The 24458-nt window shown below is 43.2% G+C and overlaps 2 protein-coding genes across 3 annotated transcripts in view; one reads left to right on the forward strand and one right to left on the reverse strand.

The window, feature by feature from the left end:
• Window positions 1-11922, forward strand: part of slc4a1ap (solute carrier family 4 member 1 adaptor protein) — a 17258-nt gene extending 5336 nt beyond the window's left edge. The window contains exons 3-14 of the mRNA XM_020500826.2: window positions 604-732; window positions 826-886; window positions 1139-1278; window positions 2696-2856; window positions 3033-3102; window positions 3410-3599; window positions 3837-3945; window positions 4178-4415; window positions 4892-4981; window positions 5253-5338; window positions 10509-10578; window positions 11622-11922. Coding sequence (XP_020356415.1) covers window positions 604-732; window positions 826-886; window positions 1139-1278; window positions 2696-2856; window positions 3033-3102; window positions 3410-3599; window positions 3837-3945; window positions 4178-4415; window positions 4892-4981; window positions 5253-5338; window positions 10509-10578; window positions 11622-11671 — 1394 coding nt within the window. The 3' untranslated portion in view covers window positions 11672-11922. The remainder of the gene's footprint in view (window positions 1-603; window positions 733-825; window positions 887-1138; window positions 1279-2695; window positions 2857-3032; window positions 3103-3409; window positions 3600-3836; window positions 3946-4177; window positions 4416-4891; window positions 4982-5252; window positions 5339-10508; window positions 10579-11621) is intronic.
• A 2270-nt stretch (window positions 11923-14192) lies between these two features.
• si:dkey-16j16.4 (uncharacterized) overlaps window positions 14193-24458 on the reverse strand; it is a 69661-nt gene continuing 59395 nt past the window's right edge. Inside the window, exons 5-6 of one of the 2 annotated variants that reach the window (XR_004202802.1) lie at window positions 22909-22997; window positions 14193-18482 (exon numbers count right to left, since the gene is read on the reverse strand). Coding sequence is in view for 1 of the 2 variants with exons in the window: in XM_020500825.2 (XP_020356414.1) it covers window positions 18357-18482 (126 nt within the window). In the remaining variant the exon portion in view is untranslated. The remainder of the gene's footprint in view (window positions 18483-22908; window positions 22998-24458) is intronic. The other variant, XM_020500825.2, reaches the window with a different exon arrangement.

Genomic DNA, 24458 nt, shown 5'->3' on the forward strand with positions numbered 1-24458 from the left:
TATCCACAGCAAAACTAGTCCTATATCGACATAACCTGAAAGGCTGCTCAGCAAGGAAGAGACCACTGCTCCAAAACAGCCATAAAAAAGCCAAACTACGGTTTGCAACTGCACAGGGTCAAAGATTGTACTTTTTGGAGAAATGTCCTCTGGTCTGATGAAACAGAAGTAGAACTGTTTGGCCATAATGACCATTGTTATGTTTGGAGGAAAAGGGGGAGGCTTACAAACCTGACTCAGTTACACCAGCTCTGTCAGGAGGAATGGGCCAAAATTCACCCAACCTATTGTGGGAAGCTTGCGGAACGCTACCCGTAATGTTTGACCTAAGTTAAACAATTTGAACGCAATGCTAACAAATACTAATTGAGTGGATGTAAACTTCTGACCAACTAGGAATGTGATGATATAAATGAAATCTGAAATAAATAATTCTCTACTATTATTCTGACATTTCACATTCTTAAAATAAAGTGATGATCCTAACTGGCTTAAGGCAGGGAAGTTTTACTAGGATTAAATGTCAGGAATTGTGAAAAACTGAGTTTAAATGTATTTGGCTATGGTGTATGTAAACCTCCGACTTCAACTGTACATGTGTAGCTGATGAAGCAGCCCCCGAAGAGGATGAGAACGAGGAGAACCCCTTCTCCACAGAGTTCCAGGAGGACCAAGAGGCTGCTTACCTGAAGGACCCTAAGAAAGCACTGCAGGGCTTCTTTGACAGAGAAGGTCAGACCTTTGGAGAAAGACATTCACTAGTACCATAATCATGTTTCCTTTTGGTGTGTTTGACACTGTCTCGCTATCTGTCTTTTATTTCAGGGGAAGAGCTTGAGTTTGAGTATGAAGACAAAAGCCACGGTACCTGGCTCTGCAGAGTCAAGTAAGCTTTTTATTTTGTCTGAGGGTATGTAATTGTGTGCAGTCATGTTTTATATCATGCAAATTATATTGCTGTCCTTCTCAAATTTGGACCTGTAGGTCTGCAACCCCTCTGGTTTTTATTCATCCCCACTAATCAGGGACTGATTTCAGACCTAGCCAATTCGTGACATGTATCTTTCAACGAACTACCAGGTAGAAAATTGACATACTGAATAGAATGTAAAACATGTCACCTCCTTTCCACACACAGGCTCCCAGTGGATGACGCTTCGGGGAAGCAGCTGGTCGCTGAGGTGACCCACACAGGGAAGAAGAAAGATGCGGCCATCCAGTCTTCCCTGGAGGCGTGTCGAATCCTGGAGGCCCGGGGCCTGCTCAGGCAGGAGGCAGGTGGGGGTCCTAGCAGAGCTGCTACATCAGCCCACAGCAGAACTGTTACTATTTACTGTAGTCAATGCAGCCTGCTACATCAGCAGTATGAGTGGTTCAGCAGCGCCTAGTCATTTCTTTCCAGTATTCCAATGTTATATTGAAATGTAACATTATACACAGTGAATACCCTACAAAACAGTGAATAGCTCACATTGAAGGTAATGGCTTGCTGTTTTGGTTCTTATTCAATTTTTTGTTTACAATGTATATTTATTATAATAATAATTCATTTAATTTGTAAAGTAATTTTCACAGACACAAAAATAAAACATTTAATAAAAACAATCCAGAACACAAGACAACAATCAAAGCTATATACAAGTGTCGCCAGATCCGGAGAACAGAATTAGTAGAGGACAGAGACTGCAGCCTAATTGTGTCTGAAAATGCGTCCTGCAGCGCCACGCAACTGACAGTCTTGTCACCCATAGTCTGCTGCGGGGCTGCTGAAGGGATGCGGACCTGGAGAAGCGACGGGTGCGTGTGGTACAGGAGGGTAGAATGAGGTCAGACAGATACTTCAGTCCAGAGATAGCTTGGTAGGATTGAACCAGGATTTTGTAGTCGACGCGTGAACATATGGGGAGCCAGTAGAGGTTGAACAGCACTGGAGTGATGTGCTTGCAAGAGGAGGTGTGGTTGAGGACACATGCAGCATAGTTCTGGACATATTGTAGCCTGTTTAGGCACTTGGAAGATGCGTCAAACAACTTTGTTTATTCCCTATGTAGGCTTAACCCCATGGTCCGCCAGACGTTGAGTCCTTACTCTGTACCATTGAGTATGTTTACATGCACACTAATAATTCAATTTGAAACATTATGGCAGAAGACAGAATATGGCATTAGTCATGTAAACACCTTAGTCTGCTTATCTTAATCGGCGTAAGATCATAATCGAAGTAAGCATACGCCGATTAAAACACCTGCTTTTCTGAGCAATCTACATGTAAAAAAACTTAATCGGCATCTGGGCATGTTCTAGCACCGAGTAGCGCAAGCCTCGCTCTTGTGCGCGAATGAAGTGAGTTCAGAAATAGCAGGTATGCGTCTTGTAAATAGTTTTCACATACAAACTTTATATGTCCAAACTGAGAATCAAAAAGTATTAGCAAAAATAACATGGTCACTGTTGATTTTGATGATCGATTTTCTGCATTTATCAAAAGGCCCATCAGTAGCCTGATTTCCGTGTCCATGTAAACAGGATTATTAGGGAAATCTTTCTTTTTGCAAAGCATGTAAACGTTTTAAACAAATCATTGTATTGACCTGACTATCCACAATGATCACTATAGTGTGCATGTAATCGTGCTCATTGTCTGTAACTTCTACTGTTGTTGTACTTTAACTTGTTCATAATCCACTCCCTCCAGTTTCCCGCAAGCGCAAGAAGAAGAACTGGGAGGACGAGGATTTCTATGACAGTGACGATGATAACTTTCTGGACCGCACCGGTGCTGTGGAGAAGAAGAGACAGGAGCGCATGAAGAAGGCGGGAAAGATTCAGGAGCGCCCGGACACTTACGAGTCACTGGTAAAGACCCATGTCATTAAATATGCTTTCTCACATTTCAACCTCAGGAATTAAAAAAGGAAATACGAAGTATCTCTCAAAATGAAGTGCTCAGTATGTGATATGTCAGGGGAGGAAGGGTACTATAGCTTGTATGGTGTGAACTAGAGTGACAGGGTGCTTGTTATCTTGCTAAGGTGGCCAAACTGTTGGTGGTTGAGAAGGCTCTGGCAGAGACAGAGAAGAAGCTCAGTGCTACAGGGAGAGGTAAGTGGTGCACAGAAAATGTATTTTCAACCACCTTTCATCGCAATGTGTCTAGGTTAGTGTTTCTGAATCCTGTTTCCTTTGAAAAGTGGATCAGGTGTGTAGTGCTAGGGCAAAAACCAAAATGTGCACCCCTTTGGTTCCCCAGGACCAGGATTAAGAAACACTGGTACACCTACGTTGCTGTCAACTATGTGTAGTTTCACCCAAGTGAGTGGTGTTGTATCTGTCAGTTTGTCTGTGTATGTGTGAGACCGAGTGCTTTATCGTCAGGTTTCAATTCACTTCTATTTCTCCTTCCTATCAGATGGCTCTCACTCATCCTCTGAGGACCCGCTGGATGCCTTCATGGTCGCCGTGCGCAGCGAGGCGGCGCTGGACGGAGTGGAGCGCCGTAAGCTGCACGTGCACACCGCCGACCTGCGTAAGGAGGCCCAGAGACTGCGCCGGCTGGTGGAGCTCACGCGGCCAGCCCAGATGCCTTCACTGCAGACGGGGTGATATATATCTCCATATGCATGCAGCTATCCCCTAATATCTGAATCACCTAGTTGAATGTTGCATCTTGGTGCCTCTTTCTCACAGTGTATCCATTCATCCGTTATTCTGTCAAATGCCTCTCGAGGATGATTGTATATTAGTAGTGCCTATTGCTGTTCCCTCCTAGAAATACTGCATGTTCGCTACACATGGTTGTACATTATTGCACACTGACAAAAAAAAAATCCTCACAGGTCTATGAGTGGGTCGTCCGACGTAGACAAGCCTAAGAAGCGGTCCCTACCGCTGTTTGGTGCCATGAAGGGAGGCGCCAAGTTCAAACTCAAGACTGGGACCATAGGGGTATGTTCACTTGGCAACAGAGGAGAATATCCATAATAGCTTTTCATAAGAGGGTTTTTGCAAATGCTGGAAAAGCTTTACAGTTTACACTATCCCTATTTCTGCGATTTCTTTCTGTCTCTAAGTCTGTCTACCTATTTCTTTAGCGCTCTCCCTCTCTCTGCATCTCTTACTCAACTGTTGTCTCTTCACAACCACTCAATTTTTTGTGCTCTCTTTCCCTCTTTCTTAGAAGTTGCCCCCAAAGCGAGCCAATCTGCCCGCAGAACTCTTCAACATGAAAGGAGAGGAAGAGGAGGAAGAAGAGGAGGAGGAGGAGGAGGATGACAACAACAAAGGGAGTGAAGACTTGACTGAGGCTGACATCCAGGCTGAGGAACCCCAACAGTCCAATGAAAGCACTGATTCCACAGAGGGCTGCAGTACAGGATGCCAGAGGCAGGACCCACCTCTGTCCCAACCCCCCAGAGGTATGATATAAGAGTTAGATGCTGTGTCTTGCTGCCTTTTTCTCACTGTGGCTGCATTCCGATTCTCTACCCTTCTCCAGAGGTGTGCACTCCTTTACTTTCCCCTCATACATGTAAAAGCGTTTGCTTGGTGCAAGCATGACTGCTGGGAGTTTCCACCATATTCCTTACAGCAGTCCGTTCCTTTAAATCCATGAGGGGGTGTAGGCGTGCACAATTAATTGGAATATAGTTAATTGGGGTAGTTAATTGGAATGTAGCCTGTGTCATATCCATATGAAGCTGTTGTTCTCCCAATCGCCTGTAGATGGCAGTGTTACTTTGGACAGAGCTATACATATTATACTACATATCTATGTATCTCCAATGTTTGGCTCTGATGTGGCATCATCATGGTGAAATTGTTTTCCGTAACAACGTACCACTATTCAGCTGTGGTCATTGAACAGTGTTTTTGTCTGGGTTTTTTTTTATAGGGAAAAAGCTGTCCCAGAGAAGTATAGATGTAGAGGAGCCTGAGGAAACCTTGGAAGATGCGCCTCTCGGCCGTTTAAAGCCCTTATCAGGTACAGGAACCCAACGTTTGTGTCTCTTTGCTCTTCTGTTGGTACGCTGTTTTTCTCTCCGTCTGGCTATGTGCACGTGATAATCTGTTTAATTTCCTTGGTCCTCTCGCCTCCTCAAAACCCATTAAATGAGAAGTTCAGAGGTCCCGCCCCTCTGACCTTCTTATCCAATGTGTTTTGAGGAGGCAATGCAATTGAGATTCTCGCATTGTGTGGATGGTCTTTAGTTCCCAACTTTAGTTCTGGTGTTTCTCCTCCCATCTTTCTTTAGACCCTAAAGAAGGGGGCAAGGAGGCGGCAGCTGCCAAGCCCAGTCCGAGGACGTTCTTGAAAAAAAGAACCACCGGCCCCAACAGAGTAAGCACTTCGAGCTCAGTGCACCCTCACACACATTCACTCACTCACTCTCACACACACTAGTCAATAATGAGCCAAAACTTGATTGAGAATGAATTAATACTGTTAATCAAGTATGCTGGCGTTCTACACAATTCCCCCAAATTTCAATCCAGTGTACTTTTAGACCAACTTGAGTTATACAAAGAAACTGGGCTGATACAATACTAGGTTACTCTGTGAATTTTCTTGTTTATTTATTTATTTATTTATTTTACCTTTATTTAACCAGGTAGGCAAGTTGAGAACAAGTTCTCATTTACAATTGCGACCTGGCCAAGATAAAGCAAAGCAGTTCGACAGATAAAACGACACAGAGTTACACATGGAGTAAAAACAAACATACAGTCAATAATGCAGTATAAACAAGTCTATATACAATGTGAGCAAATGAGGTGAGAAGGGAGGTAAAGGCAAAAAAGGCCAAGATGGCAAAGTAAATACAATATAGCAAGTAAAATACTGGAATGGTAGTTTTGCAATGGAAGAATGTGCAAAGTAGAAATAAAAAAATAATGGGGTGCAAAGGAGCAAAATAAATAAATAAATAAAAATTAAATACAGTTGGGAAAGAGGTAGTTGTTTGGGCTAAATTATAGGTGGGCTATGTACAGGTGCAGTAATCTGTGAGCTGCTCTGACAGTTGGTGCTTAAAGCTAGTGAGGGAGATAAGTGTTTCCAGTTTCAGAGATTTTTGTAGTTCGTTCCAGTCATTGGCAGCAGAGAACTGGAAGGAGAGGCGGCCAAAGAAAGAATTGGTTTTGGGGGTGACTAGAGAGATATACCTGCTGGAGCGTGTGCTACAGGTGGGAGATGCTATGGTGACCAGCGAGCTGAGATAAGGGGGGACTTTACCTAGCAGTGTCTTGTAGATGACATGGAGCCAGTGGGTTTGGCGACGAGTATGAAGCGAGGGCCAGCCAACGAGAGCATACAGGTCGCAATGGTGGGTAGTATATGGGGCTTTGGTGATAAAACGGATTGCACTGTGATAGACTGCATCCAATTTGTTGAGTAGGGTATTGGAGGCTATTTTGTAAATGACATCGCCAAAGTCGAGGATTGGTAGGATGGTCAGTTTTACAAGGGTATGTTTGGCAGCATGAGTGAAGGATGCTTTGTTGCGAAATAGGAAGCCAATTCTAGATTTAACTTTGGATTGGAGATGTTTGATATGGGTCTGGAAGGAGAGTTTACAATCTAACCAGACACCTAAGTATTTGTAGTTGTCCACGTATTCTAAGTCAGAGCCGTCCAGAGTAGTGATGTTGGACAGGCGGGTAGGTGCAGGCAGCGATCGGTTGAAGAGCATGCATTTAGTTTTACTTGCATTCAAGAGCAATTGGAGGCCACGGAAGGAGAGTTGTATGGCATTGAAGCTTGCCTGGAGGGTTGTTAACACAGTGTCCAGAGAAGGGCCGGAAGTATACAGAATGGTGTCGTCTGCGTAGAGGTGGATCAGGGACTCACCAGCAGCAAGAGCGACCTCATTGATGTATACAGAGAAGAGAGTCGGTCCAAGAATTGAACCCTGTGGCACCCCCATAGAGACTGCCAGAGGTCCGGACAGCAGACCCTCCGATTTGACACACTGAACTCTATCAGAGAAGTAGTTGGTGAACCAGGCGAGGCAATCATTTGAGAAACCAAGGCTGTCGAGTCTGCCGATGAGGATATGGTGATTGACAGAGTCGAAAGCCTTGGCCAGATCAATGAATACGGCTGCACAGTAATGTTTCTTATCGATGGCGGTTAAGATATCGTTTAGGACCTTGAGCGTGGCTGAGGTGCACCCATGACCAGCTCTGAAACCAGATTGCATAGCAGAGAAGGTATGGTGAGATTCGAAATGGTCGGTAATCTGTTTGTTGACTTGGCTTTCGAAGACCTTAGAAAGGCACGGTAGGATAGATATAGGTCTGTAGCAGTTTGGGTCAAGAGTGTCCCCCCCTTTGAAGAGGGGGATGACCGCAGCTGCTTTCCAATCTTTGGGAATCTCAGACGACACGAAAGAGAGGTTGAACAGGCTAGTAATAGGGGTGGCAACAATTTCGGCAGATAATTTTAGAAAGAAAGGGTCCAGATTGTCTAGCCCGGCTGATTTGTAGGGGTCCAGATTTTGCAGCTCTTTCAGAACATCAGCTGAATGGATTTGGGAGAAGGAGAAATGGGGAAGGCTTGGGCGAGTTGCTGTTGGGGGTGCAGTGCTGTTGTCCGGGGTAGGAGTAGCCAGGTGGAAAGCATGGCCAGCCGTAGAAAAATGCTTATTGAAATTCTCAATTATGGTGGATTTATCAGTGGTGACAGTGTTTCCTATCTTCAGTGCAGTGGGCAGCTGGGAGGAGGTGTTCTTATTCTCCATGGACTTTACAGTGTCCCAGAACTTTTTTGAGTTAGTGTTGCAGGAAGCAAATTTCTGCTTGAAAAAGCTAGCCTTGGCTTTTCTAACTGCCTGTGTATAATGATTTCTAGCTTCCCTGAACAGCTGCATATCACGGGGGCTGTTCGATGCTAATGCAGAACGCCATAGGATGTTTTTGTGTTGGTTAAGGGCAGTCAGGTCTGGGGAGAACCAAGGGCTATATCTGTTCCTGGTTCTAAATTTCTTGAATGGGGCATGTTTATTTAGGATGGTTTGGAAGGCATTTTTAAAAAATATCCAGGCATCCTCTACTGACGGGATGAGATCAATATCCTTCCAGGATACCCCGGCCAGGTCGATTAGAAAGGCCTGCTCGCAGAAGTGTTTCAGGGAGCGTTTTACAGTGATGAGTGGCGGTCGTTTGACCGCTGACCCATTACGGATGCAGGCAATGAGGCAGTGATCGCTGAGATCTTGGTTGAAGACAGCAGAGGTGTATTTAGAGGGGAAGTTGGTTAGGATGATATCTATGAGGGTGCCCGTGTTTAAGGTTTTGGGGAGGTACCTGGTAGGTTCATTGATAATTTGTGTGAGATTGAGGGCATCAAGTTTAGATTGTAGGATGGCTGGGGTGTTAAGCATGTTCCAGTTTAGGTCGCCTAGCAGCACGAACTCTGAAGATAGATGGGGGGCAATCAGTTCACATATGGTGTCCAGAGCACAGCTGGGGGCAGAGGGTGGTCTATAGCAGGCGGCAACAGTGAGAGACTTGTTTTTAGAGAGGTGGATTTTTAAAAGTAGAAGTTCAAATTGTTTGGGTACAGACCTGGATAGTAGGACAGAACTCTGCAGGCTATCTTTGCAGTAGATTGCAACACCGCCCCCTTTGGCAGTTCTATCTTGTCTGAAAATGTTGTAGTTTGGAATTAAAATGTCTGAGTTTTTGGTGGTCTTCCTAAGCCAGGATTCAGACACAGCTAGAACATCCGGGTTGGCAGAGTGTGCTAAAGCAGTGAATAGAACAAACTTAGGGAGGAGGCTTCTAATGTTAACATGCATGAAACCAAGGCTATTACGGTTACAGAAGTCGTCAAAAGAGAGCGCCTGGGGAATAGGAGTGGAGCTAGGCACTGCAGGGCCTGGATTCACCTCTACATCGCCAGAGGAACATAGGAGGAGTAGAATAAGGGTACGGCTAAAAGCTATGAGAATTGGTCGTCTAGAACGTCTGGAACATAGAGTAAAAGGAGGTTTCTGGGGGCGATAAAATAGCATCAAGGTATAATGTACAGACAAATGTATGGTAGGATGTGAATACAGTGGAGGTAAACCTAGGTATTGAGTGATGAAGAGAGAGATATTGTCTCTAGAAACATCGTTGAAACCAGGAGATGTCATTGCATGTGTGGGTGGTGGAACTAATAGGTTGGATAAGGTATAGTGAGCAGGACTAGAGGCTCTACAGTGAAATAAGCCAATAAACACTAACCAGAACAGAAATGGACAAGACATATTGACATTGAGGAGAGGCATGCTTAGTCGAGTGATCAAAAGGGTCCGGTGAGTGGAGATGTTGGTTGGTGATTTAGACAGCTAGCCAGGGCATCGGTAGCAGGCTAGCATAGGATGGAGGTCTGTTGTTAGCTACCTCTTGCGTCAGTAGATTAGTGGGGTTCCGTGTGGTAGAGGGGATTAATCCAAATCACACAACAACAACAAAAATAAAAACAATAGATATAGTTATAGAGGCCCAAGAAGAAAACATAATAATAATAATAATAAAAAAATAAAAAAATAAAAATAAAAATATTTAAAAAAAAATGTCCGATTGTCTATTCAGATAGCAGCCGGTAAGACAGCTAACGGTTAGCAGGCCGCAGATGGGCGTTCAGGTAACGTCGCGACGGAGGAGCCAGCCAAATAACTCCTTCGGGTAGATAACGTCGGCAGTCCAGTTGTGAAGGCCCGGTGGGGCTCCGCGAAAGCAGTAAAACGGGTCCGGATAGGTGACTGCAGCCCAGGTGTGATTGATGGAACTCAGGAGTGATTGACGGAGCTTGCTAGCTCCGGAATAATTGATGTTTGCTCCGGAATCGACGAAGGCCGATAGTCACACGGATAGCAGCTAGCTAGCTGTGAGATCCGGGTATGAATGTCCAGAGAGCAGTCGAAATCCAGGGACATGGAGAGAAAAATTGGTCCGGTATGTTCCGTTCCGAGCCGCGCTGCGCCGTACAGAACTGGCGATAGATTTTCGAGCTAAAGGATAGCTGATGACCACAAACCGTGGTTAGCTGGATACTAACGATTTGCCAGTAAAGGAGCTAACTAGCTTCTGAACTAGCTTCTGGATTAGCTTCTGGCTAGTTTCAGGCTAGCTTCTTGGAGTTTCTGGCTAGCTTCTTGGAGGATTACAGATCTGAGGTAAATAATACTTTTTTATAAATATACATTGGTGAGGCGGGTTGCAGGAGAGTGTTTTGAAGATGAGTTGATGGAAAATAAAAATAAAATGTATGTGAAAAAGTTGTAAATATATATATATACAGGACACGACAAGACGAGGACAAAAGACGTCTGAACTGCTATGCCACCTTGGAGAGTTCCATGCGAAGATTCACCCTCTTAATCTCTATTATATTCCGTCTATTTTCCATTTACTACCTAAATTGTACCATGCGGAAAGAGAACTACTTTGTAGTGTTGGTGCATTTTTTTCTTCGCTCATTAGAGAAATGCTCTGTCACATTGTCATGCTTTTGTCTCCAGCCTCCAGCCGCCCAATCAGGACAGTACCCTGAGGATGACCCAGACTATTGTGTCTGGGTGCCCCCCACAGGTATAAATAACTTCTTGTTAATATTCTCTTGTTTATTGCTATGATTTCTGTCATCTTGTGATGTTAATCACCTACCACCTGGCCCCTTGACATAGGGCGGCCATGTCTTGAGGTGAACGCTAGGGTAACACAGAGGTCAAAGACGACTAAATTTGGCTTGGCTTTGACTAATAAGCCAGGCCCTTAACCTCGTCAACTGTTGTTCAACAATTTAACAGTAATGTAATTTCTGTTAATGTTTTTGCTGAGGAACCTTCAAGACATAAGACCTTTTTGTCTGAATAATCTCACAGGATTGTAACCTCGCAGCTAGGTGACATTTGGAGTTACGGCAAGAGTTTCAGGACTGAGGAAATGTACATTACAGACCAAGATTATTGTCAACCTATTGTTGAACACACTGCACAATGCTCTTTATGAGAAGGACTATTTGTGTTCTCTAACACTCCTAAGTAAGAGGAATAAGGTTGTCCCTGACCTCTGGGATGAAGGGAGCTAGGGTAGAAAGAGAAAAGGGAAGTAAACAGGCTTTATGGCCAATTTGTGAAAAGGGAGAGTTTAGACTGCATTTTCATCCGTGGCCAAGGAATGCAGATCAAAGCCACGCTGTTAAGATAAGGTTTTAACGTTTTGCGGGGGTAAGTACACTGCTAAGAGCCATTTGGATTCATTGACAAAACTCATTGTATTTAGCAACTAGCAAGAAACACACAATTTGGTTCTTAGATAAGATTGCGTGCGAGTACCTAAAGAGAAACGTATGTCATTGGCAGACACTGCGACATGTGAGGAAGGTTGGCATGGTTAAGTGGAATCATTTATTTCCCACATAGCTGTTACACACACGTGACTAGGTAGGGTTTTGTTCTTGGAGCAGATAGCCAGTGACTTAATATAGCAACAAAACAGGCCCCCATACTAAATTTGTTTTGCGAGCCGGTCTTAAAGCAGGCACTTTAGACTCTGGTCACTGTACTGTCACTACTTTTTTAATGTTCATGTTCTGAATAATATGCCTAAAACGTTGTCCTCCATGTCTACAGGTCAGTCTGGGGATGGCCGCACCCACCTCAATGAAAAGTATGGCTACTGAACACACGGCTCAAACTTTTTGACCCTTTTTTTTTCTCGACTCCACCCACCTGCGGACTTAGCAGCAACACACACACACAGGCCTCCATCCACTCGGTATCTATTTGTGTTCTATGACACCCCTGCGTAAGGGATATTGCATGCAACATACACTACCATTCAAACGTTTAGGGTCACTTAGAAATGTCCTTGTTTTTGAAAGAAAAGCACTTTTTTTTTTGTCCATTAAAATAACATCAAATTGATCAAAAATAGTGTGGACATTGTTAATGTTGTAAATGACTATTGCAGATGGAAATGACTGACTTTTAATGGAATATCTACAGAGGCCCATTATCAGCAACCATCACTCCTGTGTTCCAATTGTGTTAGCTAATCCAAGTTTATCATTTTAAAAGGCTAATTGATCATTAAAAATCCCTTTTGCAATTATGTTATCACAGCTGAAAACTGTTCTGTTTAAAGAAGCAATAAAACTGGCCTTCTTTAGACTAGTTGAGTATCTAGAGCGTCAGCATTTGTGGGTTTGATTACAGGCTCAAAATGAACAGAAACAAAGACTTTCTTCTGAAACCTGTCAGTCTATTCTTGTTCTGAGAAATGTAGGCTATTCCATGCGAGAAATTGCCAAGAAACTGATCTCGTACAAAGCTGTGTACTACTCCCTTCACAGAACTGGCTTTAACCAGAATAGAAAGAGTGGGAGGCCCCGGTGCACAACTGAGCAAGAGGACAAGTGCATTAGTGTTTAGTTTGAGAAACAGATGCTTTCGAAGTCCTCAACTGGCAGCTACATTAAATAGTACCCACAAAACACCAGTCTCAACGACAACAGTGAAGAGGCGACTCCGGGATGCTGGCTTTCTCGGCACAGAAGGGATGGTTGCTGATAATGGGCCTATGTATGCCTATGTACAGTTGAAGTCGGAAGTTTACATACACCTTAGCCAAATGCATTTAATCTCAGTTTTTCACAATTCCTGACATTTAATCCTAGTGAAAATTCCCTGTTTTAGGTCAGTTAGGATCACCACTTTATTTTAAGAATGTGAAATGTCAGAATAATAGTTGGGTAACACAATGTGCCATTGGAACACAGGAGTGATGGTTGCTCATAATGGGCCTCTGTACACCTATGTAGATATTCCATTAAAAATCTGCTTTTTCCAGCTACAATAGTAATTCACAACATGAACCATGTCTATACTGTATTTCTGATCAATTTGATGTTATTTTAATGGACAGAAAATGTGCTTTTCTTTCAAAACCAAGGACATTTCTAAGTGACCCCAAACTTTTGAACGGTGGTGTACCTTTACCAAATTTGAATTCACTTCTGGGAAAATGGCAACAATGTGGAGGCTGGCACTGGGAAAGCTTACAGTGTTGCCCTCTGTGAAAATGACTAAATTTGATGGTTGGTAGCTGGTTTGTAGTTGCCTCATGGTAACCATTGCCTTCTTTCTCCAAGATGATCATGTCATTGAGACAACTTGGTGAATGTTTTTGCATTACATATCCCTGGACAGTGTGAAAAAGGACCAGTCCCATTACAGTTAAGATATCAGTCCTCACATACTGGTTAGTAGGCTAGCCAGCAGATCCGAGCCACTTGCTTTTACAGCTGCACCAGGGTCGGAAAGCATTCCTGTGTGTATTAAGACACCGCTGAGCCGGTGCAAGATATGACTCGGAAAATGAACCTCAATCCAGAGATGAGAAATGTTGGAATAATGAAACAATTTGGAGTATAATGCATTTCACATTCCTGGATTGAGGTTTGTTTTCTGAGGCATATCTTGTACAGACTCAGCTGTGTCTTAATAAAAACAGGAATTATGCCCGACCTTAGTGTAGCTGTAAGGAAGCGGGTTGGATCTGCTGGCTAGTTACCGTAGTAGGACTGCCTGAAAGCACTTGACTCACCCCATTGTATGTAATAGAGATAGGCTGCACTTAAACTCCAAGTCCAATTTGAATTGGCCCTATCCTATGTCAGATGAGTGTACAGCAAATAGTGAAGGATTTAGCTATAGTGCCCACATTCACTCATCCGAGGTCTGCTTTGTTACTTTGGCTGCTTTCACGCAGCTAAGCCCACCTGACGTCCGAACAGTATGGGTTCGCTGCTGGGTTTCACTGTCGATTGCTGGCGTAACCCTCTTTCAAAGGAGAGAGAGTGGCGGAGAGTGAGGGAGCGCATATAAGCAGCTTGCAGACCATCTGTGCACTTGTGTGGCATTACTGGATAAAACGCAAGCTGATAATGAGTCAAGTCAAAAGTAGTGTGTGTGTGTCCTCCCTCTCCAAAGTGTCTTTTTAACCAGATCTTCATTACTAGTGACTTAGCGTTTAGGAGGCTTGTGTGTGTGAAGTAGGGTTTAATTTGTGTTTGTGGCAAGCTACCTAGAGCAGGATTACACTGCCTCAGAAATCACACAAGGCATTTTATTCTTGTGTTCATTTTCTCCCTCCACCTCACTAATATTTTATTCCTTCCAGCTGAGATACCCTTCCAGAAGTTGTGTATTTTGTTACTTTTTATTTGTACAATAAAGTTGTCCACAAGGTACAGGGTTGTTCAGATTCCATCTTTCAAGGTCATCTTTCAAGGTTTGCAGTGAAGACTAATTTCCCCACAAATAAATAGCTCCATGTTTTTAGACATTTGTTTGTCTAAAACTGCACGTCTTCTCATCTCCAGTTCAACCACTGAATCTCTACCCCTCAATTTTCACAATCCCCAAAGCCTCCACCCTCCCCATCCATCTCAATGTATACAGGTATGTTTCTCACAGCCAACCGTGTGTGTGTGTGTGTGTGTGTGTGAGATCCTCTGTTTCCATTAACTTGTCCAGTGATTTTGTTGACATTAAAGTTTGCATAGAAAATAGATGCGACAATTGCCTGCCTGTTTCCAATTAACCATCCTATATCGATTTTAAAAACAGCTGGACTTAATGTCACACCCCAACAACAAAAAATAAACCAGTGTTGAATAAAAGTGAAGTGGTTGAAGTGTTTCGATCACCCATTTAGGCAAATTGCGCAATAATACATTGGTGACAGCCTGTATGCCCTCCCACCAATAATGTTAATGTCTCTGGTAGCCTGCAAAAGCCAGCATGGATAGAATGCAATAATTGACTAATATTTGCCATATTCTAATAATGATCATGTGCCCCACTTGACTGTGCCACGGTGAGATTTGCACTCCTGTAGATCTGTTATAATTGGATGGTGAAACTTGCATCCAGCCAACCAGAAAAGCAAGATGAAGCAATTCAGGCATTCTTGAAAGTCAGGACAATCCTTGTCCTGCAAAGAAAACATTTTTGTTTAAAAAAATGTATTTTGCTAGCAATAGACATTTAGAATTGAATGTGGAGTGGAGCTTGAGTTGTGTGACGACATCACGTGGCTTGCAAACTTATTCACCAAACATTGATTCAAGAAAAGAAAAAAAAAACGTTCCACTTCATTTGTCACGAAGTTCAACCAAAAAATCCACCCCTGTCAATCGGATAAAAATGTTACCGATGTTTAGAAAATATGTATATCTGCCGTTTCCATTACACGTCGCAAACAATTTTTTTTGCTTTGTTGAATAAACCTGAGAATGGAAACCTGCCTACTGACACAAACAGTCTGATCTGGCAATGAGCAGCTTGCACCATTTGGTGAGATGTTCTGCTGTGATCCAGTGAGGAGGGGTGGGAACCTTGCCGTCTTGGCAGGCTTTGGTGTGACACATACACAAGTCCTGCCTCACTCTACGCCACCACTCAGCCTTTGCACCCGCATAGACACACTATTATTTGCACATACACTCTGATATGTGGGTATCTATCTGCAGAAGCCCTAGTAGCACATAACTCACATACCAGGTGCACAAGCTGCACGCACTTCTGCAAATACACATACTTTATGCAAGCATGTACTGTACTCTCACACACGTTCAATTCTCAGTTCCCATAAATACACTTTTCCAAATCCCAGTGCCGCAGGACCTCCAGACAGCTTTGGCCCTGGGCTCTCGCTCCAGAGCCTCCTCTCTAAGCTCCTGGCCCAGCCCACTCCCGACCATGCTGCCTGACCCTCTATATCCTCCTGACCCAATTGGCTCTTGAAGGATGGAGTAATCCCAGATTCAACTCTCAGAGCTCCACCAGTACTGGAGCTAGAGATGCAGTAGACCAGGGTCATGGATCAGAAGCTGTGTGGGCCACGGCAATGAGGAAGGAGACACACAGAGTGACGGAGAATATGTCCTCACTGAAAATAAATGACACTCGTTTTTGGATTCACATTGGGCATTGACTGGATTGAAATGGGATTGATGCCAACCCTGGTACACAGCAAATCCAAAATGGTAATCGTGTCAATGCACGTAGAATTAGTCTATGTAATGTGATCTAAAATGTATCACTCCTAAGAACCAAGATGCCACAGAGCATTTATTTGTTCATAAATTATGCGAGGGACACAGAAATGTCAGAGCGCTGCACAACATTCACTCTAGCAGAGCTTGGTTATGGTGACATTGTTTTGATCGCAGCATGTCCATCAAGGGATACATTCATATGCATAAATAGGTTGTCTGGTCACTGATTACGTTAGCACATCGACCCTACAGTCAAGACTAGCCTCAGTTTAACGTTCAATAGATCAGGAATGTCATTCAGAGGCACAACGATGAGACATTTGGGATGACCTTTGGTTGTCTCATACATGTGGCGATGTGCCACCGAAGAAGAGGTACATACAGGTACATACAGAGTTAGAAAGGTGTTGCATAGCGTACTACACAAGCTCATGACACAGCACTGAAATTAAAGCAGTAAATCATGTCATATTCTCATAGATTTCTTATACTCCCTTTCTTGCATGCTCATATACCTTTATTTTCTGCACCACAGCACAGTGAAATGCATACAGGAAAAGAGGACAAAGTATTTGATGTTATCCTGTTTTCCTCTTAAGGTGATATTCACAAACTCGTCAACAGGTTGAGGGTTACATTGTTACCTCTTGAACTAGTCATACATTTCGTAGTATCTCATGACCTGGGCCCGGTTTCCCAAAAGCATCTTAAAGCTAAGTTCATCGTTAAACCCTTTGTAGGAGCAACGTTAAATATCTGAGCTGTTTCCCAAAACTATCATTAACATTGCACTTGAAAGCCCTCGTAATCTAACGCCTGACTCAGATCACTCGTAGAATAGCTAAGTGCAACTTTAGATGCTTTTTTGCCCTCTAGCATCACTTAATGAACAGAAGATCTCCGCTAAACATAGAATCACATGGTTGACTGATCTCTCTGTGACCGCCGATAACTTCAGAACAAAGTTCACGACAAAGACGAATTTGCTAATGTCTTTGCAATTGATACAAACGAGCGACGTATAAAAATATGCTTCAAAGTGAAAACCGAGATGACTGCATTAAAATATAAACAGTAGGCTGTAGGTGTTTTCAATAATATGTTGAAAAACATTTCATGTTCAATCAATTAAGTTCTATTTTTCTACATGTAGGCTACTGTATATAATTTCTCTAAATATATTTAATGATGTGTAGCCTAACATGTGCGCAATGATGTGCCAAATCAGTGATTTAGTGCATTTTTATTGGGTAAGCATTAAAAGCATTAGAATACGCCGCTCAATATTTGCAGCCATAGGTGGAAATATCTCTCAAGGAGCTGATCCGTCGTCAGTATTGTGAAATAATTATAATGTTATGGAAATATTTGAATGGAGAAAGCTGATCTCCATTTCGACCCTAGTATCGACGCACTTAGCGCTGGTTGATATCACGAAATATAGACTCTTTACTTATATCGTGCAGTGTACATCTTGCAATGTGTCAAGAAAGCCTCTGTTCATGAGTTGTCCTAATGAGCTGTTGTCCGTCTAGACCAGGGTTTCTCAAACTCGGCGGGGGGGCCCTGGGGTGCACTTTTTTGTTTTTTCCCCTAGCACTACACAGCTGATTTAAATAACCAACTCATCATCAAGCTTTGATTATTTGAATCAGCTGTGTAGTGCTAGGGCAAAAACTAAAATGTGGGGGGCCCAGGACCGGGTTAGGGAAACCCTGGTCTAGACAACAAACCTGTCATGCGTTTATTTGACCTTTGATTGTCGTCAACATACATTTCCCTTGTATCGAGCGCATTGGAGTGGTCTTTGAATGCTTTCGAATGCTTGTTTTGTCCTTCAAAAATATTTTTGATAATTCATTTTTAGAACAACCATCCATTGAAAATGTGTCCAAAAGACAGCCGTTAATGTATGAAATACCTGAAGTGTCCTTGGTACGGAGAGCTTGAGTGAAGCGGTGTATTTTCAAAGCAATTTCGATTGGAGCCTTGTTGTTCACACATACCGTCTGCCCCTGTCTCACATCATCATCCAATATCAGGGTTAAGATCTCCCCATTCTTAGTGTCTTAGATGGTTCTGTCAAGTGAACCAGTTGTCCGAGCAACAGCATGATTTGACAGAGCAGGATTATCTGAGAGTACTATATTGACCTTCAAACATTGGCATTGTCAAGTTGTCCTAACGGTCATACCATACCATACTCATTATTTAGCTCAGTCTCGTCTTCAGAGTATGAAGTCTGGGAGTCTTCTATAGAGTCAATAAGTGAGGAAGGGGTGGTTTTGTTGGTGTTATCCCCTCACACACACGGGGGGTCTTCGGACGGAGTCAAGGGATTGCAAGGAGGGACCCTGCTGAGGGACCGGAAGGCAAATATTGAGGGATCGTAGGCGTACCTGGGCAGAGGGCGAGTCCCAGTCAAGCTCTGTGGACAGAAAGAGAGAGTATGTAAAAAATAGGAAAAAGTTTGAGAGAAAGTTAGGGATTTGGCTAATCTGGCTTTTATCCTCCCATGGATCTGGGTGGATAGAAATAGCAGGGCTTACCCTGCTTTTCTGGGCATTAGCTGGGGGTCATTTACCGGTCAGCCACCACAACTGTAGCTAGGTCAGAGTCAGAGGCTAATGTGACACTAGCTGGTGCCCTCTTACAGAGCCAAGATTCACAGTTGGCAGAAGAGAGACCGAAAACTAATTATGGGATGGAGCCCTTTCTGAATGTTATTTAGAAACTGAGTTGTGTGTAAAGCTGTTGGTTTCCAGTGTCTGGGGTTTGTGCGTTACATTCTATAATTTCATCATCCTCCTCTCCTTTCATCCCTCCCTCAACCTGGACCCGTTTCTCCAACCTCCACCCCACCCGACATCCCTTCAGTCCCATATTTCTCGGCCTTTCCCATCACCTCAATATACATGCTGTTACTGTAATGAGCAGCCTTGTAAAGCAGTGTAAAGTTTCCTTATGCATTGGTAAAACACCTAATGACACCTAATGACTACATGTCTTTAGGGATCCGACAGAGACTACTGCGCAACGGTAGCTTGGCAACAAATCCCAACAGTGCTTGTTAACACACTCCACACCAAGGCAGACTCAGTCCGTCAATGACAGAAAAAAGCTTTCACCGGGAATTACAGTGTGGGAGAGACAGGTTCCAGGTCAAGAGTCGTAGATGCAGTAAAGTTAAATTGTTCTCCATGTGGCTAGCTGCAAGGCAGCCCATTGCGTGCGCGAGTCGTTACACCTTGGGACGGATCCGCATCTGCTGCACATGTTAGCGTAGCACGTTAGCATTCCCCAGCATCATATAGAGTCATCCAGTGTCTAGGGCCTGATAGACATTATAGCCCAAAATGGTTAAACCATGGTCGAGTTCTGGGGTTACTGCAGACAGTAAAAAAAAAAGAAGAAGTGCTACAGGACCAGTAGTTGAAAACAAATTGATAAATATTTTTTGGGGGGAAACAGCTGTCTGATGTGTAAATATTCTCTACTTGAGGTGTTCCTGAACTTTTCATTACATTACCCTGGTCCACAAAGGGAGGTGTCTTTTGCTCTAGACCAGTGGTCACCAACCTTTTCTGAGTCAAGATCATTTTCGCTGTCAAAGAACGAGCCAAGATGTACCGCTCTGATTTAATTATTATTATTTTTTACATTACTTAACTGTTTTTATTAGGTTAATGTAAAAAAAATGTATGTAAGAATGAGGTTTTGTGCAGTATATGCCTAACACATTATCACAGCATATTGCCTATATGCCTGGCCTGACAATATTTTTCTTCTCAGACCATATTTTATTTCAAAACTTGAGCTTTGATAAAAAAATATATAATTTGGTGTTGCACTTCCAAGGCACAGCTGAGCATGAATTTAAATTATTTTTTATTTTTTATTTTACTGGACTGATGGTAACTGCATCTGAAGGTCATGGTGCTTTCAAGACAACTGGGAACTCTACAAAAAAATGAGGTCAAACTATGACATTAGTGATCTTCAGGTCGGAAAGTCGGAGCTCTAGAAAGATGTCAGAGTTTCCGACTTGGAATTTCGAGTTGGTTGACCGTTCAAATCGATTTTTCCCAGTTGGATCTCTTTTTTTTTTGAGTTCCCAGTTGAAAGCAACATGACAAAATAGATCATGGTGCCTCATGCACAAATTCACGTTGTTCCTATGACCAGAGAAAGTTAAATACAGTGCCTTGCGAAAGTATTCGGCCCCCTTGAACTTTGCGACCTTTTGTCACATTTCAGGCTTCAAACATAAAGATATAAAACTGTATTTTTTTGTGAAGAATCAACAACAAGTGGGACACAATCATGAAGTGGAACGACATTTATTGGATATTTCAAACTTTTTTAACAAATCAAAAACTGAAAAAAGCCCCTTTACTTTCAGTGCAGCAAACTCTCTCCAGAAGTTCAGTGAGGATCTCTGAATGATCCAATGTTGACCTAAATGACTAATGATGATAAATACAATCCACCTGTGTGTAATCAAGTCTCCGTATAAATGCACCTGCACTGTGATAGTCTCAGAGGTCCGTTAAAAGCGCAGAGAGCATCATGAAGAACAAGGAACACACCAGGCAGGTCCGAGATACTGTTGTGAAGAAGTTTAAAGCCGGATTTGGATACAAAAATATTTCCCAAGCTTTAAACATCCCAAGGAGCACTGTGCAAGCGATAATATTGAAATGGAAGGAGTATCAGACCACTGCAAATCTACCAAGACCTGGCCGTCCCTCTAAACTTTCAGCTCATACAAGGAGAAGACTGATCAGAGATGCAGCCAAGAGGCCCATGATCACTCTGGATGAACTGCAGAGATCTACAGCTGAGGTGGGAGACTCTGTCCATAGGACAACAATCAGTCGTATATTGCACAAATCTGACCTTTATGGAAGAGTGCAAAGAAGAAAGCCATTTCTTAAAGATATCCATAAAAAGTGTAGTTTAAAGTTTGCCACAAGCCACCTGGGAGACACACCAAACATGTGGAAGAAGGTGCTCTGGTCAACTTTTTGGCAACAATGCTGAACGTTATGTTTGGTGTAAAAGCAACACAGTTCATCAACCTGAACACACCATCCCCACTGTCAAACATGGTGGTGGCAGCATCATGGTTTGGGCCTGCTTTTCTTCAGCAGGGACAGGGAAGATGGTTAAAATTGATGGGAAGATGGATGGAGCCAAATACAGGACCATCAAAAATAAACATATCCAGGTGTTAGAATGGCCAAGTCAAAGTCCAGACCTGAATCCAATCGAGAATCTGTGGAAAGAACTGAAAACTGCTGTTCACAAATGCTCTCCATCCAACCTCACTGAGCTCGAGCTGTTTTGCAAGGAGGAATGGGAAAAAATGTCAGTCTCTCGATGTGCAAAACTGATAGAGACATACCCCAAGCGACTTACAGCTGTAATCGCAGCAAAAGGTGGCGCTACAAAGTATTAACTTAAGGGGGCTGAATAATTTTGCACGCCCAATTTTTCAGTTTTTGATTTGTTAAAAAAGTTTGAAATATCAAATAAATGTTGTTCCACTTCATGATTGTGTCCCACTTGTTGTTGATTCTTCACAAAAAAATACAGTTTTATATCTTTAGATTTGAAGCCTGAAATGTGGCAAAAGGTCGCAAAGTTCAAGGGGGCCGAATACTTTCGCAAGGCACTGTATTCCTCGATATTAAAATAGACAAGACGAGCTGCTAATAATAATTAAAACCCAGGGCTATCGATACACTTGGTTACTAATTCATTGCAGCTGCAGCGCAAGTGATAGTATGGAGAAGTGTGTTTTTTGTTTTGTAAAAAAACAAAAACATGAACACACTCATAAAAACAGCAGGTCTTTGCTGTATTCTTCAGGCTCTCTCTGGTCATGGTTTTTAAAAGTGATTAAATCTCATGCAGGCTAGTATCAAACTTTGCTGGAATCTGTAGGCAAGGTGATTTGAGCTATCCAATTTAGCCACAGATGGGAACATTGCCTACATGGTGCGCAAGGGCTTCTGAATCTAAGTGCACCAACTGCCAACAGCGCAACACGAATAAAGAAATGTAAGGAGCGCAAGCTTTTATCGTTGGCTTTTATACAGAAATGTTTGGTAATAGACTAGGAATGCCTTGACGATCGACCAGTCGATCCCCCGGTTGGTGACAACTGCTCTATATCCACCATAAGGCTTGTGCAGTTACCGAACAGTAAGTTTAAACATAGACAAACCTTTATGTTAAAACATTGAACTTACTAAATAGCTTAATAATGTGATTCCTTAGGCCAATTAGATTTATTGACAAAATAAAGATAATAGTATTTGTATCAATTGTCATCCCTTGACGCAGCCTATATTCTTGACACCACTCACAACAGAGGGCCCCAACCCAAAGTGGGAACCAATGGTCTGCTCTACAATACCTCAAGGTAAGTTGTTCTGAACAGCGGCTCTAAAAACGCTGTAATTTATGTCTCCTCTTCACTCACACATGCTGACCTGAGCCTTGATCAAAATCAGACAAATTGCTAGCTAGCACGATAACGTTATATGTAGAAGGACACAAGGAGGTGTCGTAAGTCTCAAGTCTCTTAACCTCAGTCTTACTCCATCTCTCCAAATGCCCTGGTCTCCAACTCACTCTTCCACTTCCTCCCTCTCCCCCACCCCCTTCAGGGGCTAAAAATGCCGCCGGAGAGAATGTCTGACGTTTTACATGCTCCTAACCAACTGTGCTATTTTTTTATTCCGTTGTTTGTAACTTATGTTTTTACTTATTTTGTACATAATGTTGCTGGTACTGTCTCTTATGACCGAAAATAATTTCTGGACATCAGAACAGCGATTACTCACCTCAAACTGGAAGAAGCTTTTTCCTTTAACGAGTCCGATGAGAAGGATATACTGCTTTCCAGGGATCATGCCCAAATCCCCGCCATTTGCTTGAAGAAAAGACGGAGAAAAAGAGTGCGGAGGTCGGGCTGCCTTCTGAGAATTCGTAGGCGAGCGAGTTAACTCCCACTGCCATTTGTTCTATCTATCTAACGTGCAATCATTGGAAAATGAAATCGATGACTGACGATCAAGATTATCCTACAAACGGGACATTAAAAACTGTAATATCTTATGTTTCACAGAGTCGTGGCTGAACGACAATACAGATAATATAGAGCTGGCGGAATTTTCCATGCACCGGCGGAACAGAGAAGCTATGTCTGGTAGGACGAGGGGTGGGGGTGTGTGTCTTTTGTCAATAACAGCTGGTGCGCAATGTCTAATATTAAAGAAGTCTCGAGGTATTGCTCATCTGAGGTAGAGTACCTCATGATAAGCTGTAGACCACACTATCTACCAAGAGAGCTCTCATCTATATTATTCATAGCTGTCTATTTACCACCACAGACCTATGCTGGCACTAAGACCACACTCAACCAACTCTATAAAGGCCATAAGTAAACAAGAAAATGCTCATCCAGAAGCGGCGCTCCTAGTGGCCGGGGACTTTAATGCAGGCAAACTTAAATCCGTTTTACCTCATTTCTACCAGCATGTCACATTGTGCAACTAGAGGATAAAAAAAAACAGGCCACCTATACTCCACACACAGAGATGCAAACACAGCTCCCCCCCCCCACCCTCCATTTGGCTAATCGGACCATAATTCTATCCTCCTGATTCCTGCTTACAATCTAAAACTAAAGCAAGAAGTACCAGTGACTCGCTCAATACGGAAGTGGTTAGATGACACGGATGCTACGCTACAGGACTGTTTTCCAAACACAGACTGGAATATGTTCTGGGATTCATCCAATGGCATTGAGGAGTATACCACCTCAGTCATCGGCTGCATCAATAAGTGCATCGACGACGTTGTCCCCACAGTGACCGTACGTACATATCCCAACCAGAAGCCATGGATTACAGGCAACACCTGCATCGAGCTAAAGGCTAGAGCTGCCGCTTTCAAGGAGTGGGACACAAATCCAGATGCTTATCAGAAATCCCGCTATGCCCTCAGACAAAGCGAAGCGTCATTACAGGATTAAGATTGAATCCTACTACACCAGCTCTGACGCTCGTCAGATGTGGGAGGGCTTGAAAACTATTAGGGACTACAAAGTGAAAACCAGACGCGAGCTGCTCAGTGACGGGAGCCTACCAGACAAGTTAAATGCCTTTTTATGCTCGCTTCGAGGCAAGCAACACTGAAGCGTGCACGGGAGCACCAGCTGTTCTAGATGACTGTGTGATAACACTCTTGGTAGCCAATGTGAGCAAGAACTTTATACAGGTCAACAGAGGGGCCAGATGGATTACCAGGACGTGTACTCAAAGCATGCGCGGACCAACTGGCAAGTGTCTTCACTGACATTTTCAACCTCTCCATGACCGAGTCTGTAATA

Source organism: Oncorhynchus kisutch, linkage group LG14, assembly GCF_002021735.2.
Source record: "Oncorhynchus kisutch isolate 150728-3 linkage group LG14, Okis_V2, whole genome shotgun sequence".
Lineage (NCBI taxonomy): Eukaryota > Metazoa > Chordata > Actinopteri > Salmoniformes > Salmonidae > Oncorhynchus > Oncorhynchus kisutch.